The 19379-nt window shown below is 41.0% G+C and overlaps 1 protein-coding gene across 5 annotated transcripts in view; it reads right to left on the reverse strand.

The window, feature by feature from the left end:
- Positions 1 to 2526: 2526 nt before the first annotated feature.
- The window catches only part of LOC139609454 (interleukin-1 receptor accessory protein-like 1), a 284017-nt gene continuing 267164 nt past the window's right edge, over positions 2527 to 19379 (reverse strand). For 4 of the 5 annotated variants that reach the window (XM_071464066.1, XM_071464067.1, XM_071464070.1 and 1 more), the window contains 4 exons: positions 16763 to 16909; positions 9335 to 9505; positions 6090 to 6134; positions 2527 to 3420 (listed from right to left, as the gene is read on the reverse strand). In XM_071464066.1, coding sequence (XP_071320167.1) covers positions 2693 to 3420; positions 6090 to 6134; positions 9335 to 9505; positions 16763 to 16909 — 1091 coding nt within the window. In that variant the 3' untranslated portion in view covers positions 2527 to 2692. The remainder of the gene's footprint in view (positions 3421 to 6089; positions 6135 to 9334; positions 9506 to 16762; positions 16910 to 19379) is intronic. The other variant, XM_071464068.1, reaches the window with a different exon arrangement.

Raw genomic sequence — 19379 nt, forward strand, 5'->3', positions numbered from 1 at the left:
CACGTTGCCAGAAATGTTCAATTCATCATGAAACAAAAATGTGCACCGCCCCACTTAGAAAACGCAAACGTCTGCATTCACGCGGCTTCTCAACGCAGAGGCGCTGTCGCCAAACTCCTGTCAAAATCTCATCGATTCTACGCCTTGATCCCCACTCGGGATTAGGATTTCTGCTTTGAGAGGCCTTGTGAACAATGACCACTGGTTTCATGAATATGGCTCGATTGTCTTCATCTTAATCACGTTATTGTCTCGATTATATTTACACAATGCCATATCAAAGAGCACAACACGCTCCTCTGTTCGGAAATGATGCTCTCGAGTCCGCATCTTACTTTTCGTAGGGGGAAAGGTCTGATTGAGGTGGATGCAAACAGGCCTGGGTATAATCTATCGGTTGATTGAAAGGTCTCGAGTGAACAGGAAAACCCAGGCCTGTTCTGAAATATTATGTCAAAGTAAAATCAAAGAGCAACAAGTGAATACTGAAAGAAGCTAAAGGGAAAAAAACAACATAATTTTTTATTATTGTTTACGAGTTCATCCCTTTGCATATTTTATGGCACTGAATGAAACATCTACGCAGCGAGATGTGTTAGGTATTTTAGTATGAGGTTAGTGATATGGCACAGCTGCAGGAGAAGTAAGTACACAGGCCGCCTTCACGGGTCTGAGTGGATTTATGAGAATAGCTCTTGTTTCGTGTGATTGGATGAAATCGTACCGATCAGATGGAAGCTTCACTTGGAGGAAAAAAGAAAATGCTCTGTGGGTGAGAATGGTTCGCTGTAGCTTGCTTTGGTCTAACTTGCTTAAAGAAGCGTTTCTATTGTATAGTTACATATACTCCAGGATTTAATTTGCGTTTTTAAATACATTCTTGTCACTCTTAAGCATTAATTACATCTTATTTGGAAGGGTTTCATTCTAAAAGAGAAGAGAATCCACCCCATGATGATTATTGGTCAGTAGGTCAAAAACATAATTGATTACATCGTCTAAAATGTTACTTTTTATACTGATAATTAGCACATTAATACTATCAAGTCACCAACTGTTGTCAGGTGTTTCAGATGTTTTCAGACTTGTTTTGGAATCAAACTTCATTGTTATGGTTTTTTTTATATTCCAACCAGGGCCGACTCAAAAGTGTTGAGAACCAAGACGTGAAAGCTCTACTTTATTTATCTGAGAGCGTACCTCGACAGATAAATCATTTCCACTGACAAAGGGGATGGCAAAGAAATAACAGAGCTGTCATCTGAGAGGAAATGAATAACAGAGATAACAGTTTAGCCCTGGACAGAGGAAACCAGGTCGAGTAAATGTTTCGGGTGACGCTGGATGTCACGGCTTTCCTCTCCTCCATCTGTACTGACATCATCGATAGTGTAGCTCCATCCTTGTTAAATTAACTGTGAATCGCTGCAATGGCTGTAAAATCAATGGACATAAAAAGCCTGCTGAGCTGCCATCCGTTGTGTGTTGGAAATGTCAAATGTCCTCTTTTTAATGATGAAAACACAAACAAACTTTTTTTCTCTAGCAATATAAGGGTAAGACATTTAGTGAAGGACCTATCGATTTTCGTGAGATATGCAATTCCATATAACAAAACACTTCTTTTTATTATATTTCCTCAATTCCTTCTATCTGAGTCTTTATAGGTATAGCTTCTCTAGCAAATATCCCTCGGTTACAAAAATAGACTTTTCTTTTTTCATAAAATAATACACATAATTAACTTTCGGTGATATAATCATCTGTTAAGGTAAATAGCAAGGTTGTTTTTTTCTTTTTTTTAAAGTAAATGTTATCGTGAGAGAAACAGAGAGATGTGAAGCCTAGCACCATATTCTTCATATTCCCCTTCACAGATATGACTACTCCAGTACAATCTTTTCCCCGCTCACTGCGCTCCAGATTTTGCATATTCTGGTTGAGTCCAGATTCTCAACCCTTACTGCAGCCAGTGGAACCGAAACTCCCAGAAATCCAAACCAGATCGTTCTCATCTCACGAAGGCTGCGACTTTTACCCCCGCCCCACCCAGACAAAAAAAAAAAAAAACCTAAAAGCTTTATAAACTACACCAGCCAACAAATAAAGATAAAGGTAACAACAGTTTAACCAACACATCTCACAGGCCATTGCTTCACTGTTTGTACAAACTGAAACAAAAGAAATAAAAAAAGAGTCCCAACTGATGATCAAACATAAAGAAGAAACAAGTCCCAAACACTGATGCTACAAAGAATTAGAAAAACGTATGTACAGGACCCTGTATTCCTTGACTCTCTGGGTAAATTATCATAGGTGTTGGCTTGTGTTACGTGAGTGTTTATACAGGCATACAAAAAAAGTTCTCCTTGCTTCTTTTTTTGTTGTTCAGTTTCGATAAAAGCTCTTATTAGACCAAAACAAACAAACAAAAAAATCTGCCACCACCTCCATCACCAATTTGTCCAGTGTGCCTGACACCCTGTCCTCCTTCCCTCCCTCCCCCCCTCCCCCCTCCCCTCCCCTCCCCTCCCCTGGTGTTTCCTGGTGCAAATTCAACAGCAGCAAGTAGCTTAGTGCCATTCAGGTTCATCTGGCTCTGGTGCGTTCAGGGTCCGAGTGCCAGTGGTGAGTCCTTCTTGTGACGGACATCATGGAGATCCACGGTCTACCCCGCCCGGCACCGTCTCTGTCACCAGATCACGCTGGATATACTGGTCTCTCTGGGCAGCAGCGGCAGCATGGCGTTGTTGCCGTGGGCCTCCTCCAGACTCTGCTGGCGCGGCGACTTGGACTGCGGCCTCTGTCCGTTGATGAGTGTCATGGGGATGTTGCAGTAGGTGTGCTGGTTGCCTAGCGAGGAGAGCGGCGGGAGCGTGCCGCCGGGCGGCAGGTCGTAGTCGTAGCTACGGTAATAGTGTTTCTGCCTCATCTGAGTGTGGCAAGAGTTGTGGAAGGTCGAGCGCAAGTCCGGGTGTGCCGTCGCCATGGCGGTGGAGGTGGCTGCCGCCATGGAGATGGCCGAGACGGTCTGGAGCTCGCCGAAGGGGCCTTGCTCGCTGACATCCAGCACCTGCTCGTGGGAGATGCTCAGGGGCTCCATGCGCTTGAAGGGCATCTCGTAGAGCAGCTGCTTCCAGAACTTGGAGTTGAGCTTGTTGCTGGACGGCCCGCGCCACTTGATGACCGTCAGCATCTTGATGGTGTGTTTGAGGGCCTCCACTTCCTGGTAGTTCATGATGCCGCGCAGCTCGGCGCACTCGATCAGAATGACCTTGATCTCGCCGGTCACCAACATGTTGCGCAGCCTCGTCTCCAGCTCAAAAATGCTCCACCCTCTCCGCACGACATAACTGGGCGTCATGACAATGATGAGGCGCTTGCTCTGGTCCACACAGCGTGCAACGTCCTCGATGTAGGCTGGACACACACACACGGAGACAGACACGTAGATAACTTTGTATAAATGTCAGTACAAAAGAAAAGCATATTTTCTGTTTTTCTGACTTAGCTCAACTGTATACTGTAATTATTTAATTCTGTAATTACTTAATTTACATGACTTTAATTGTACGTGAGACTACACAGAGCTAATGGGTGATGAAAATATGGTGAAACATATCACAGGCATTTTGAAGAACTCTCTTGGCCTCATAGCGACTGCTTTACCACGCTACTCCCTTTCATCAAAGTTTCAAACAACCAAATCCAATTAACGAAAAAGTGTGATTTCTGAAAAAAGACTCAAGTTGTTTAAATTAAACATCTGATAAAATCCCACAATCTACAGTAACGCTAATCCGTTAAGAGATATGGCAAGAGGATGCTGATACGTTATATGAAAATAAAATGAAGAGAAACTGGAACGTGGTTATATATTCTAACTTAAATAACATCTACAGCCTCTGCGGGTTTGGAGGATAAGATGTACTTGTACAGATTTGTAGACAAAAACAAAGGGTTTTACTATAGGATGACAGTAAACATAAAACACTCAAAGCCAAGCAGGATACCTGTCATCTTAAATTAACATCTGTCACCTGAAGGTAAAACAAGTGTGACTTTACAGTAAATACAGTATTGTGTCCCTAATGAGTAGCCCAGCTGCTTGGGTAATAATGGATGTGATTAAGTCTTTCCCCGGGCCCGTCCTGGGTGTCAGGAGGAGGAGGGAAGTGTGTGAATGTGTGTGTACAGCTAATGCCTGGTTTTAGTCTTTCTTGGCGGAGACAGAAACAGAGCGGCTCCTTGACAGCAGGTAGACAGGATTAACTTCTCTTCCCAATCAGAGCTTACGACCCTCTTGTGTGTGTGTGTGTGTGTGTGTGTGTGAGTGAGTGAGTGAATAATATCTTAGTGTTTCTGCTGGTCTTTAAGCAAACACATGTCACTTCTCCTCTCTGTCCTCCTCTCCATATCTCTGGGAATGAACTCCTCCTTTCATGTCTCGCTCAGCCTGAGGCTTCACGATGAGAGACCTGATTAGAGTAAACTTGGATTTGAAGCTGCCCTTTACTTCAACATGACAAGTCAATCTCTTTGCTGTTTGGTAATTGGTCCTCATGTGGTAATTCACCATAATGTGTCCCTGGAGCTAAAACTCCTCAGTAGGGTTTCAGCCTGTTCAGTATACGTTAAACCAATCAGGCAAAAACAACTTTTTCTTTTATCTTATCTTGAATAAAACAAATGAAAACGGATAAATGGATACTATATAATTAGCTAATGAGTCGTCGTTTCATTTTATGTTTTGAACTGATTACGCTGAAACTAAATCAGCCTTCTCTGGGTGCTGTCTGGTAACACTTTATAGCTTTATAGATTAAATTCCTCTTTTCAGAGACCTCACAAGCTTTACAATCAAAGCCTTGCAAGTGTAATAATTGATTCCCGTCTACAAAAAAAAAAAAAAAAAAAAAAAAAAATCAATGCTAAATTACATGGGGCAGAAAATCACTGTTGCCCTGCTCTCTACAGTTTTGTTTCAAATTTTTTAAATTGAAAAGCCCATTAAGACTCGTTGAACCGCAAAAATGTTCAGCTTCCTATTAGAAAACTGTAATGGATGTCTGTATTCTGTTAGCAAAGCAGAAATATATCTTCAGATATTACACAGTAGTACCCAGCATTGTATCCTCTTTAATCTAACAAGATACTTGAGGTATAAACACAAAATCATAAACATTTGAAATGATCCCAGTGTTAACCAGCTAGAATGATATTTTATGTCAGTCGATGAAAAGTCTTGTGGCCAGCTTTCCTCCATATTTTATCTCTGGGTCGACGAGTCACCCGCTGGGTTCCAACGTCCGTGCTGCAGAAATCTGCTCATTTTAGTTGCTGGCACCATCAGTGACCACAGTTTGTTCCAATAAAGCAACAGCTACACCTCAGGGCAGATTACAGGCTGTGACATTTCAGTCACAACTCTACTGGGCCCCAATATCACAGGCTAAAAGATCATATCTCTCTCTCTCTCTCTCTCTCTCTCTCTCTCTCTGATGATTTTTATGGGTTGTATTTATGTGCCCCTTGCTACACACACTTTCTGTTCCAAATACTACATTTCATTTGTGCTCACTGTAACTGAATACACAGGAGAAAAACATGGCATGTCTCAAGGTGGGACCAAAAGTACTGATAATTTTCATCACGTTTGGACACAAAAACATTATAAATTTCTGGGTTGACAATCTGTTTAAACTAATCTCTACTCTAATTTCCTGAGAGCATCAGATAAACTTGAGAAAAATGCACAACTTTTTAATAAGTCAGGTTTTAAAAAAACTGTATAGGTTGTAGCTAATGGCTATTGATGGTTAATAAATAATCTATTTATGCATCATAGATCAGTAAATACTGCTTGGCAAGTAAATGAAAAAAAATGTATTAATAGCTCATTACTGACCTATGAAGCATAAATTAACATGTTTTTATAAGTTTGCTAATAATGCCATCAGTAACAGCCTATAAAAACCTATGACTTATTATAAAATGTTTCCAAAATTACTGTCTATGTCATTGAGCTATTCAAAAAGTCAGTGTCAGTGTGTGTTGACACGAGCGTTAAAAATCTGGGGAACAAGTACCTCTAAGTAGTCTTGTGTCATCCTGGAAATGATCATTGGTGAAACCTAAACATAGATATTTACATTCAAAGTATGATCAAAAGATTTGCAGAGAAGCATTAAAAAAACACAGTTCTGTCAACGTGGGGACATGGCTCTGGCATAAACTGTGTTTCTCCACTGGTGATCGACTGGCGATTGTGAAACGGTAATCGCGCTGACCAGTTTATTCCAGTTTAATATGGGACATGTAGCATAAAAAAGACAAGGAAAAGGCTTTTCTTTTGGTGGAAGGAGTTCAGCCAAGTCGTGCTGTTGCTGTTAAGAAATACTGAATGTGCATTAGACATATAAGAAATCTAAGAAACTTGAAAATAATCCAGCATATCAGCAGCTCAGGAGAAGGATTGTTGACACGTGCTGAAACCCCAAACGGCCAAACTGCGTTCATCTATAGCTGTGGATTATGCTTTACTATATCATCTGTTGAGATGCTAATACGTTCCCAATGGGAACTAACGTTTATAAATCGACACAATAAGCCAGCGAGCTGTGTCACCGGGCTGGAATAGCGGCAGACACGCTTTAGAGTCTTCTCAGTCCTTGCATTTTTATGCCATTTTTCCCATATTACAACAGTCCCCCTGCATCGAGCACATAATCATAGCAAGGGATTCAGTTTATAACCTTGGCACAATGCCACTGAAGAGGAACATAATTAGTAATGGCGGTATGTGCGGGAAGACAGGCAGATGCAAGTATTCAAATGGAGACTAATAACATAATGATATTATCAAACTCATCTGTGTGATGAGTTAATCAAAGATAAGCACGGGGCATGGTGAGAGGCTCCATTAGAAATATACTGTAGCAAAACATGCATTAATATCCATGCATAAAGAGCTTTTTGATTGTACAGCTGACATCATTACACAGCAGCATGCAGTGGTACAGTTTGTATGGAGCTGGATCAGGAACACGGACTTTAATAACAGGGTTGGTTCCTTCCGCTAATTATGCTGCATATGTATTACAGGCTATTATACCTCCCCCAGGCTTTACATAGTGTAGATAATGCACTCCAAATACTTGAGCACACGATGAACCAAATGTTAAGCCCTTTTTCCAGACCTTTAGTGAGTATTATTTAAAGCGTAGACCGATGTACAGGTTTTTTTATTACTCACTTTCACAAAGAAAGCTGGAACAGGTCAGATTAAAGAGACTGACCTCAGGAGATGTTACTGATTAGTTCCTGAACATTTTGTAAATATGAGAGCAAGTTAAAGTTAAGTTAAGTTAAAGAGTTAGTTAAGTTCTGTGGAGGGAGACGTATTCACAAAGTGCTGTAATAAAAATATCTCTTTAGTGAAAGTAGAGGGTAAATCATTATCTGCATAATTTACTGGAATGACAAAAGTAAAGCCACTCACCCAAGAGTTCTATTATATTAGTATATTATTGCTGATGTATTCAGTGCAAGCCAAATTTTAATGTTTCATCTAGTGGAGGTGGAGCGCATTCCACTTTTCGTTATTTACCTCTGGGCGGCATGATCCACGACAACGTGCCATATTTATACAAAGATAAAATGTTTTGAATGACAAATATGAACGTGAAAGGTAACTTCAAATGCATTTACATAGAAAACTTGAATATGCCCAATAAATGTGAAGTACAAGTATAAAGTAGCACTAGTTGTAGTTACTATTCACCACTGGTAAATTCATAAGCAAATCCAATTAAGTTATTTTCACTCGAGTACGTTTTATCTTATCTGTCATCAGCAGCACGTTTCTTAGTTTCTTCAAACTGCTATTATCATAACTATATGCTATGTGAGAACTCATGTGTGCAGTGTGCAAATTTTCTTTAGTATCAGGTTCATGAAATACTGTTAAATGTTGGTGTGGAAAAAATGCATGACGAAAACACTGGGGATACGTCAAATACCCAGAAAGGCTTTCACTGCGACCTAACACCTCCTGGAACGGTCACTTGGATGGTAGGTTTCTTGGACGTCAAACCATCGTGTGGCGGTACTTTGGTTCACAGCGTTTTTAGTCAGACGCACCCCCACAGCCCAGTCAGATGAACCTATACTGCACCTCTTCATTGACATGGATGTTATTTCACTAGATATTACTTAACTGTATGAATTATAGAAAAGGATGTTGTGAAAATATTTTTTAAACTGTTGAAATGTCAATGTCTAAGTTGATTTAGTTTCAGTTTGTATTACTGTCACTTAGTAGTGGAACAAGATGGACGTTTGTATCCTTTTTGCTATTTTACTGTTTAGTTTTAAATAATCATTACATCTGTTTTCCCATTATTTTAACTGTCTGTTTTCCCATTACAATTAGCTATATATATTAACCATTTATTCATCAGTTTTAACAGCTCCTTAACTAGTTTTCCTGCATTCTTAATCACAACACATGGTGTTCAGGTGTTACAGCTGAAATGATATGTGATTATATCATTTAAATCTAATAGTAATTTCATTTTATTTATTAATTAAGCTACTCCACAATCTTTCCATGTGCACCCTGGTAAGCAAAAAAGTATCCACACACTGCTACGTTGTTCCTTGGGTTTATCTGAGGAGGGCCGTTGGTGGTCGATAGATTGTCAGGTCCATGCAGCATTAAAGAACACCTAGGAACAAGACAGCCGTGTGCAGGCACTCTTTCCTTGCGTTGTTTGTGCAGCTTGTAGTCACCCTGCACCTCCAAAAAAAATTTATGGATGTGTGTGAGCCTCCTAACTGTGGATGTACCTCCCTGGCATACACATAGCCCTGGTTGGGAATCTGCTTTTAGGGTCGCAAAACTTTCAAGAGGGGAAAACTGTGTGTTCAGCACAGTTGCTATAATGTCTGTGTGACCACTAAGTGTGGAAAAAGATGAGTGGGTGCAGTTGTATTCAAATTAACTCCTGAAATCAAAGAAATAATGCAAAATGTCGACATTCTGGTTTTAGTTTTCCTATTGTTTTCTCCTCAAGTCTAAACCGAAGAACTACTAAATGTCTCATTTTAGCTTACTGATCCACTTCAGCTCAGCCAGTGGTTAGAAAATAAGCTCATTTCTTAATGATCAAATTAAAACAACAATGGCCTTATAGGTCGAGTTATGCCACAACACAAATGCAAAACAGAAAACAACAAACAAGGCATATCACCACTGCACTGACAACACGAGCAACACCAAGTGACAAAACATTCGACACAACTTGACATCGCCGTGAGAGAGAGAGCTTACTTCCTGTGGGGATCAAGTCCCTGTCTGGAATGAAGAGTTTATACCCATAATGCTTCTCTAGCACGTCGGGGAGGATCTCCAGGGCAAAGCGCTCCTCCTCTCGAGTCTCCTGGCTCCACTGGTCCGGGTCCACTTTGGTGTAGGACAGGTAAGCATCATAGTCCTTGTTATCTGCGGGTGGGGGCGGGTGGAGAGAGAAATGTCACAGCTCCTTTTATCCACCAGACAGTTCAGCCAAGTTTGTTAGAAGAGTTTTATTGTCCTCAGACCTCTCATACAGACCTTTTCATTTAGTTTTATAATTCCTGCTATCAAGCAGATGTGTTGAGAGAGAATAACGATTTGGTTTCATCAACCTGAATAAAAGCAAGTCTATTCCCTTAAATACTAACATCACTTCTTGTATGGGCATTAAAAAGCTCCCAAAACCACTTTGCTTCAATTAAATGTGTGTATGTTTTATAATGTTTCCTGCTTTGGTCAGCAAAGTTGTTCACTGCTATACTCCAGATGCTCGCAATCCATTTTCATACTGGTGCACTGAGAGCTATTCATTCAGTGGGAGACTTCATTGAGGCAGGACGCCTCCATTACACTGACCTCTGGGCACCTCTGTCCATCTGAGTGCTTTTCATTACTGTTCCATCCCCACTGATGAATAATGCTGCTTTGCCCAATGTAGGCAAAACAAATTAGACTCCAGTCTGAGCTAAATGCTCAACACTCCCTGCTAGGCCAATGCATGGTGCGACTCCATCGCTCGCTTGGAAGCTCTGATTGATGACAGATTTGAAAGGACTGAGTGGAGAGACGGAAAGTGAGAGACTAATGTTTCTTCTCAGGCTGGAGTGCTTCAGTACAGTGAGGCAGAAGGGAAGACATGGAGGAGAGATATCCCAGAGCCTCTGACAACTACAGGAAGGGGATAACAGCTTTTGGCTCCTACAATAACAACTCAACTTTGTGGTAATGGATAAAGATGGTTGTTCTACATGACAATACCTCTGTGCACACAGCCAGGTTCATAAGGATAAGGCTCTCCCAGTTTGGTGCGGAATAACTTGGCTCGCCTGCAGAGGGCCCTGACCTTAACTCCATCCAGCACCTTTGAAATGAAGTGGAACACCAGCTGTGAGCCAGGTCTTATCGCCCAACATCAGTGCCTGACCTCACTAATGCTCGTGACTAAATGGTAGCAAATCCCTGCAGTCAGGTACCAAAAATGTTGAGGAATCGCGAGGAAAGCTTTCCTAGACAAGTAGGAGAATGTGATAGATGAATTCTTATAATTTTTAAAATCAAATGTACACAGCAATTACATATGGATGTTATGTTTGAGTTTCCTAGCACAACAGAAGATCATGTTTTTCCCAGTTACTCAGAAAACAGTTTTCATTGGACCTACTTTATACCAAAGACAAAACTGTTCTAATGTAAAATGTTTCTATGTCTTGAGCTGGTCAAATAATTAGGGTGGAGACACAAGTTTTGGAGGGGGATATCTCAACTCTTCTCCACATTTCTTTTATTTTTTAGTAATTTTGATGAACTGAATCTTTAAAATCTGCCAGTGCAGTTTCACATCCACCAATCAGATACAATGCATGTCATGTTTTGGGGTCATATTCATCAAAGATGAAAATATCAGATTCTATGTGTTTCTTTATTCACTAAAACCTTCATATCTGTGTCAGAAAAGGAGGGGAAAAATCCAAACTGGGACACTGTGAGCGGCAGTGTGAACACAGCCTTTGAGGTAAACTCATTAGAGAAACGAGCAGGGTTTGGATGTGTGAGTTTCTGGCTTCATTACGACTCCAGCCCCTCTGCTTTACGGTGGAGCAGGAGCCACGAGGTGATGGTTAATCTGTCCAGACATTGGAAATGATGGGAGCTGAGGATGAGGAAGTCAGGTAGAGAAAAGCAGAACAGCAGATGGGTGCAAGAGGAGGGATTCTTGAATCAAATGTCAGTTCAGCTTCCCATGTTTGTAGCTTCTAATATCCTCTCCATTTTACACCCCTGCCTCTCTCTGGGCTATGAGACTGTCAACAATCAAGATTCACCCACTGGGAAGTGGCAATAGCTCAGCACTCTTATATGACACCATGTAATTAATCTAACTTGTTTTTATATCATTCAATTCATTTTACATCATCAGGGACATGAAAAAATAATTGAAATTTAACCTCGCAATCACTTAGTATAACTAACTCTGAGGCTTATTTTCTCCTTCATGGTGACATAAATCTCCCTCTCCGTTTTTCTCCGGTAGCTTTTAGACAAAAGCTGTGTAGGCAGATCAAGGGCTATTTTAGTGGAGCTGATTCACTCGTTTGTTGAGAGAAAGAGAGGAGGGAGAGAGAGATGGAGAGGCTGAATCTCAAAGGTGGAATGACCCTCTTCTTGCATCTTGAGGAGTGACTCGTGAGGTGTATCTGCGGGTGCAACACACCTCCGTAACCACATCCGACACTTTGCACTCCTCTGTCCCGCAGGCCTGCTGCAAAGAGATCAGCTCGACTGATGCTCACTGCATGAAGTGGTGGTGTTGGTGGGGGGAGGGGGGTAATATATGCATATGTGAATAGAGAGCCCACAGTTAGATTGTGAACTCTTGAACTTACGGTGGAGAGTGCCAGGAGAGTTGGAGGCGTAATCTCTGGGATATCTCTGGGCTCCATTACATTTAATGGAGAGTAGATTGGAACGTAACACACATACTTAACTCTGAAGCTACAAAAGCACATGGGGTGGACTGCTAATGAGCAGCAGAGCACTTTTTTTTAAACATACCATTTTGTTTTCCATAATTTAATTTACCCAGAAGAATATGGGTTTGCATCAGACATTGGAAGGTAGACTATCTATGAGATGCCGTAATTGAATTTTGTTTTAAAATTTAGTTTGGTCCTTGGTGCTTTGCTTGAATACATGATTTTTTTTTGGGCTCTGTGTTCATCATATTTACACATTTTCTCACATACACTGAACTGCTAGCTTGGTAGGTACACATAGTTAAAACAAATGGAGTCTTGTTTACCCTTATTGATATAAATGGAGTACACTTAATATTAGAAAAACCTTTCACAATAACACAATACAACTGAAACTGCAGTGTGCAAACTGCAGCTGCAAATAAACACCTCCCCACAAAGTTTCAACAAAAACTGAATTGTTAAACTGTATTTGACTACATTAACTTTGGTTTACAGTGTTATTTCCATTAACAATGAGCTGACAACTAACTTTAATGTATAAGATGTCAGAAAAAAGAGGTAATGCTTTAAGATTTGTAATTTCTCAACAATTTCCAAGAAATAGATAAATACAACTTTACGTAATTTGGTACTAATTACAGAGAAAACAAAAACAAATTGGTTAAATAGGTGCATTGTACATGTACTTTGTGTTTGCAAAATATCAAGGTTGTAAGTATCTTTATATATTACAATGAGACAGATAAAAAATAACTCCACTATAAGAATATCAAAGAGTTTGCCAATCTTGCTCCTGTAAAAAAGGGCACCTTTAAGTTACCACAGAATCAAAGTGTGATTATTCGCACATCTGCTTATTATTAGATTAGATAACTGTATATATTGTCATATTTTGAAAATCAAGTGTCTATATATTTATCTGTAACATCTCACCCACTCAGAAGGTATGTAGTGTAGAATCTCCATTTGCCTTTTTCCTCTTATTTCATCGGACAATATCACTTTAGACGATCGAGACACCACTCGACCTCCTGATTACAAATTAGCTTCTTTGTGATGTTTACCTCTGCATCCTGAGCGTGCAAACGAAACAGGATGCATTACAGTTGCTGTGTGTGCGAGATGTGAAATCCATTAATGCTCAGTATTGCCAAACTACACCGAACACAGACGCAGCCTCATAATTCCACGCCGCACTGACAACACTGACATTCGTATTTATGGCAGAGTGTTGATGAGTTCCCACCTCCTTGACAAGCTTGCTCGGCTGTTGTCATCATGAAGCCTATTATTGATTCCACTGACACCCACACAATGTGACAACTGAGTGGTCTTTAACTAAATTGCGCTGCTGACAAATGGCTGACAGTCCATCCTATTGTTACGTAAAGCTTACAATTGTACATCTGGCAGAAGAGGGAGGCAGGTGTTCAATTAGTACTTTGAGTGGCCACAATGAAACACGAGCACTTTCTTGGCAGAGTGTGCAGAGTTATGCTGGAGCAAAAAACATTTCTGTGCGGCCGACACACTGGCTTAAGGGCTTTATTGATGAAAAATGTGTGTGTGTGCATCTATAACTTAGATGCAGCTACTTCTCCCTGTCAGTGCAGTGGTTACCATAGAGATGGGATCTCGCCTAACCACCTCCTGCCATTGCTTAGCGACTGTTTTGTCTCCACTCGACTGGCAACCATTTCCAGTCTGGCTCCTATTTGCTGCCTTATCCTTTGCTATTCACACCCGCTATGCTATGCTATCCATATTCTACAGTCAACTGTCACTGGCACTCAGAGACGACTTGCGGCGCAGGTGCGAGTGCGTGCACGCTTGAGAAAGTGTGTGTGCCAGGGGTGGCAGTGAAGTGCTGTAATTGACTGTGGCGTGGAGGAAAGTATCAGGGGTCTCCTGAGAGCTCTGGAGGCAGCGTGCTGTGTCTTATTGAACCTGATCCCCTTTATACTGGAGAACAAATTGAAAATCTGTTTCCCTCTCCAAGCACTCACTCGGGTGGCACAATTAAAGGAGACAATTGCTGTTTGGCATTAAGTTCAAGGCCCGACATTTTTTCCTTGCCTTTTTCAACACAACTGCCTCTGGGCCATCCATTACGGCAAAGCTCAGCTTTCTGAGGCCGGAAGCCCAACACAGCCAGAGGTAATGACTTTCATTGAAATGTCTGATGTAGCAGCCATCACAGTTAGGCAGAACTGGGGGTGTATGAGGAGAGGAGCGCAGTACAGAATACTTTTTACCTTTTAACACTCATAACTCTCTCGCTGTCTCTCCTTCCACTACATATAGTACCTCAGCCTCTCTGAACTAATCTCATTCCCCTTGAATTCATTGCAGAGCTGGTACTTGAGAGACTCATTACAGGGGAATCAAATTAAAACTTGCTCCTTGTCTTAGTCTGATGCATTTTCAAACCAAGACCCATCCACCAGGCCCAATCAGAGGTTTTTTTCTTTTCCTATTGCTGATGGGGCCACAGAGTCGACGTTTTTGTCTAGTACAGGGACTGTGTTTTGATTAATTCTTGCTCATGTGCAGTTTGCGTGCACACACACAGGAAAGCATCAACAGCAGCTGTGCAAAATCATAACCTTGCTGTTGCTTTAACTTCTCAATATTTTTTTACCATTCACCAAATCTGATCATTGTCAGTAATTTGTGATTTTGAGTGCCTTCCAGAAATATTTTTTTCGCTGGAGCGATGTCTAAATTTATCTTGGCTTGAATACTTTGGTTAGTCAAAGAAAACTACATTTCCTTTTTCAATAACATACGGTAATGTGCTTTATTTTACAGCATGTAGCAGAGTAGAGAGAAAAGCAGCAAGAATTACACTGATGCAACAACCTCCTCTTTAGAAAAAAAGGTAATTGTACCATTAAGACTGTGTTTTAACTGAGATTAGCAGTGCATTAAAAAATGCAGGGTCCTTATAATTCTATTGTTTACCATGCAATCTTCACAACAGAAAATAAACAACTGTCAAAACTGAAAACTTTCCGGAGTTTAAAAATCCTGTATCACAGTATTTTAAAAAACTGTACATCTGATAAGCCTTCCTACTCGTCTTCATGGTTCCTGTAGGAGGATCCTCACAACAATTTACAACTGGTAAGCAGATGTAAGAAAAGCCCATTTCACTTATATTACTGTGAAACAGCTTGTTTTTGTGTAACAGTGGTAGACCAAATGTAGCAAAGACAGGTCAGTCCATGTAACGCTTTTGCAAAGGGCTGCTGTTAATAGATCTGTGGATGGTAACTCTGTTGACACTGGTCTTCAGATTTGTCAAAAATGTGTTGCATTTTCCCCCTGACGGAACTGGACTAGTAAAAAGTGTTTGTTCTGCACACAGAAGGGAATGCAAGACTCCCTGGAAAGTGTTATTGATACCGATTTGATTATCTTGGTGAAGTAAATAAAACTGAGTGAACACCGACCCTTATGTTTTCATTAACCAGTGCTATTTCTGGTCTTAACACGGTCTTGACTATCGGCTACGTTACATCTGGTCTTCTGTTGTCACGGTAAAATGTTTTCACTTTGTCTTTACTATAATGGATTCCCCAGTATAACTGAGGTAATTGCTGCTTTATTCAGACAGATAGGCATAAACATCTGACCCTTTGCTGCTATTAAACTCCATTATATGCTGCACAAGAAATACGTAAGCTAATCAAAATTATGTAAGCACCTCAGGAAAAAGCTCTCTCGAGTAACTTTGATCACACACAGCACTACAAACATGTATTATGTTATGGTAAATGAGGTCTAGCAATGAAAAATCAGGCCAATAAATCAATATGACCAAGTCTCGGAAACTGTGATATTCAGCTATTAACAATATGACAGTGATATGATGCACATGTGCAGCATGTAGAAAATATTCATATTATTTTGTCTCTCTGCAGAATATTAAAGATAAAAATTACACAACAACCAAATCTACCTGGAAATAAAAGCACATCACCAGGCACTGCGGTATTCAAAGTGTTTATGTGATCAAGGCTGCATTTTTCTTTTAAATCTAAACTCTGCAACTTGGCCTGTTTGAGGCACCGAAGAGCAGAGAGAGGGAACCGTTTGAAAATCCAAACTTCATTACCCAGAAGTCATGCATTGTGATGTCAGGGTACGGCACCCAGCATGAACGTTTTTACAAAGCCGGCTCACGATTAGTTTGTACCAGGATGCAAATGTGACAAGAAAGGGGGCAACATCAAAGACTGGTGACTTGTTAGCTGCCGTTAAGGAGACAGTTTACAGAATAATTCGCATGAATTTTTTTAATTTAGCTGTTCTTGTGGGTTGAGACGATTCCCCGAAATCGACAACAGAATTTATGAGTTAGAAACTATGGGAAGCTCTTTTCTGTTGCAGCCACTATGTCATTTACAGTGATAAAACAGATGTGTATTTACACAAAAATAGTGCCACATGCAGCTTCAAGATATGAAAAATAGCCCAGGTGTTTTGTGAGTAAAAATAAATGTGTGCAGAGCAGCGCTGATACTGCTCAGGTTTGGGATTTGGGATTTAATCCCTACAGAGGAAAGAAAGGATGCTTTCACAGCAGTGGAGGGTGCTTTAGAAATCCTCCACCAAACAGCAAACACTGTGCTATCACAGATTATGGGAGATTATTATATAATGGTGTAAAGTAAATTATGTCTGGCACCTTATCTCGTCTTACCTCCATCTATATCCTCACTGCCAAAGTGGTTCCTGTAGAAGAGCATGAGCTCGATCCTGTAGCACTTGTACAGCGTCACCAGACAGATCAGCAGCATCAGGATGGCTCCCAGACCTCCGGCCAGCTCCACCGTGTACATGAGCTCTGCTAATGTGCCAAACGCAGTGAGAGGGAGGAAGAGAGAGAGATAATTTGTTTAAATGAAACTGGAACTGTTATAGTAGCACCAGATAAGCTGCCAATTACTGTAAAAATATGTTAAAATGATAAAAAAGGACATGTGCAGACTTTGATTTGTAAAGTTCTGTTGTGATTGAAGGTGTCCAGGATCATCACAACACTGCTGTCTGCAGCCATCGATTATCCATATACAGCAGAATGTCAGATTTTTATTATTTATGATCTATTTCTATTTTTAATGATTTGAAAATTTCAGCTTTAAATCACTAAACTACATTTTTATTGTGACATTTATCATTTTAATGTGTTTTTTTTTTTTTTTGCCAAGGATATCTGATTCTGTGAGAATATATTTTACTCTATTCTTAGATTCTACTGAGATTCAACAAGTGGCACAGTCCCATGACATAACCTTTTCCTTTATTGTATTTCTCTCCTCTTATGCACACTGAGGCTGACCTGCATCCACAGTTCTCCTGAAATCAGATTAAACTTTGAGCAAAATCCAACCACTGAGCATCAGCACCCGTGAAATAAGTCAGTCAATGAGTCAGTCATGATGGATAAGCTGCACCAGCTACTGTTACGAGAGTCCACGTTGTGAAATGACTTTGCTGTACCTCCACATTTGTTTGAAAATGACTTTTAATCATCTCCTACGACTATATTCACTCATTCTGTATTTGTATTAGTTTTCCTTGCTTTTCCTCTCCATTTTTCCTCATTGCTTATATTGTCATTGTGGCTAGATTGTATTCAGATGACACATAACTCCAACTGCAATGCAAGTACAAGCACTTCTATACCTGTCACTTAATGCCTCTTGGCTTGATTGGATCATAAAAAACTCACACTGAGGCAAGCGGTGCGACAATAGCATGTGACAGATCAGACTGCCGCACTTATGAAGATCGGTTACATGTGTGTGCTGCTGCAGAGAGGTGCGAGGTGAGGTACAGCTCCCAGCTGTTAGCTCAACTGCCTGTTCGTTGACAGATCGAAGCGATCCACTCTCCCAACCATCTGTCATCACTGTAGCCTGACGTGAACTCATGAAAAGCATCAGTGGAAGCTAAATTCAAGGAACTACTGGACTTCACTGTTGATACTTCAGGTTTACAACACATTCTTTTAAACTGAGACTTGTACTGTTTTCAAGAAAGTTCCACAAGGCCAAAGCATTCAGTAGAGGCCAGACTACTAGTTATTCAGGAGGATGAGAGGTGATATTTTACACTGCAGGACAACGGACTCAACCATTAGACTCCATGGTCTAGTACCTTGCCTTGAAAATCAAGTCGTTTGCTTTATCTTTTCATGATCTTGTCTCTTTTTCAAGGCTTTTCTTTCTTTCTTACAGTGTTTTCTATCGGACGTCACTCCATCTTTTGCAGCTCAACATTTCCTCTTGGCTACGGCTCACAAAGTCCGGGTGGTCAGCCTTCATTGGCTGACTAATGGACAACGGTAAAAGGCTGGACTTGCTGCAATGCCACGCGCACACATAAACATGGATGGAGAGGGCTTGCGTGCATCACCATCCATCACCGACGCCCATTTAACCTCATCGGAGTGCGCAATGCCCATCCCACTGCAGTGGCCATCAGGCTGACAGCTCCCATGATAAAGGATGATGTTCTGGAGAGCTAACGACATGGCCCGCACTGCTTCATCGTGCCTGTCCAGGCGACGACCTTCATCCAAACTCCCGGACGGACATACGCACACGTATGCAAACAAAAGCGGAAACAATCTCATGGCAGCATGAACAAAGGTTTCCCTATTGAGCCTCTGACTTCTTCTCGGCATTCAGCCTGGGAATCATCCTGAATTACTTTACTTTTTAAAAGAGGTGCTGTGGCTAACAAGCACTGCAAGAAGCCACTTCCAAGCAACTTCATTTCTCCCTCGCTTCCTCACGGTCCTCTCCACATCCACTCTGCCCTCCTGACTCAAATGTCTGGACAATATAACGAGCCAGCTGCTCCTCAAGTAGCAAAGATTACAGTGGAGGAGGCCAATTCTTCTCTAGCTGGCATCCATATTGTAGCACCGCTGCAGTGGGACAGATTAAGACAAATTAGCTCCTGACAACTAGAAGGCTAGATTTGATGGAGCCACATGGCATCGGGCGATTCATCACTCCTTTCTCTCCCTCTATTTCTGCATCTCTGTCTAGGGAGGGTGATAAAAAGAGTGAGAAAAAATGGCAGAGTAGGGGTTGGATAGTGAAATAAAACAGAGGGAAGCTGCAGGGAGAAGTGTGAAAGCTCAGACTGCTGCTCCTCACTTTGACAATCAAGGATCTACTTGTTACTTATCATTACACAGTATAAGCAGCTGTATAGTAGCTGGTGTTGTTGCTGCTGTTGCGAGAGAAATACAATATCCGAGGCTATATCACCAAGGCAAAAAAGTTGGTCACGCGCACTTGGAG

Source organism: Trachinotus anak, unplaced genomic scaffold, assembly GCF_046630095.1.
Source record: "Trachinotus anak isolate AG129_WGS33_773 ecotype Australia unplaced genomic scaffold, CSIRO_AGI_Tana_v1 ptg000026l, whole genome shotgun sequence".
NCBI classification, from domain to species: Eukaryota; Metazoa; Chordata; class Actinopteri; order Carangiformes; family Carangidae; genus Trachinotus; species Trachinotus anak.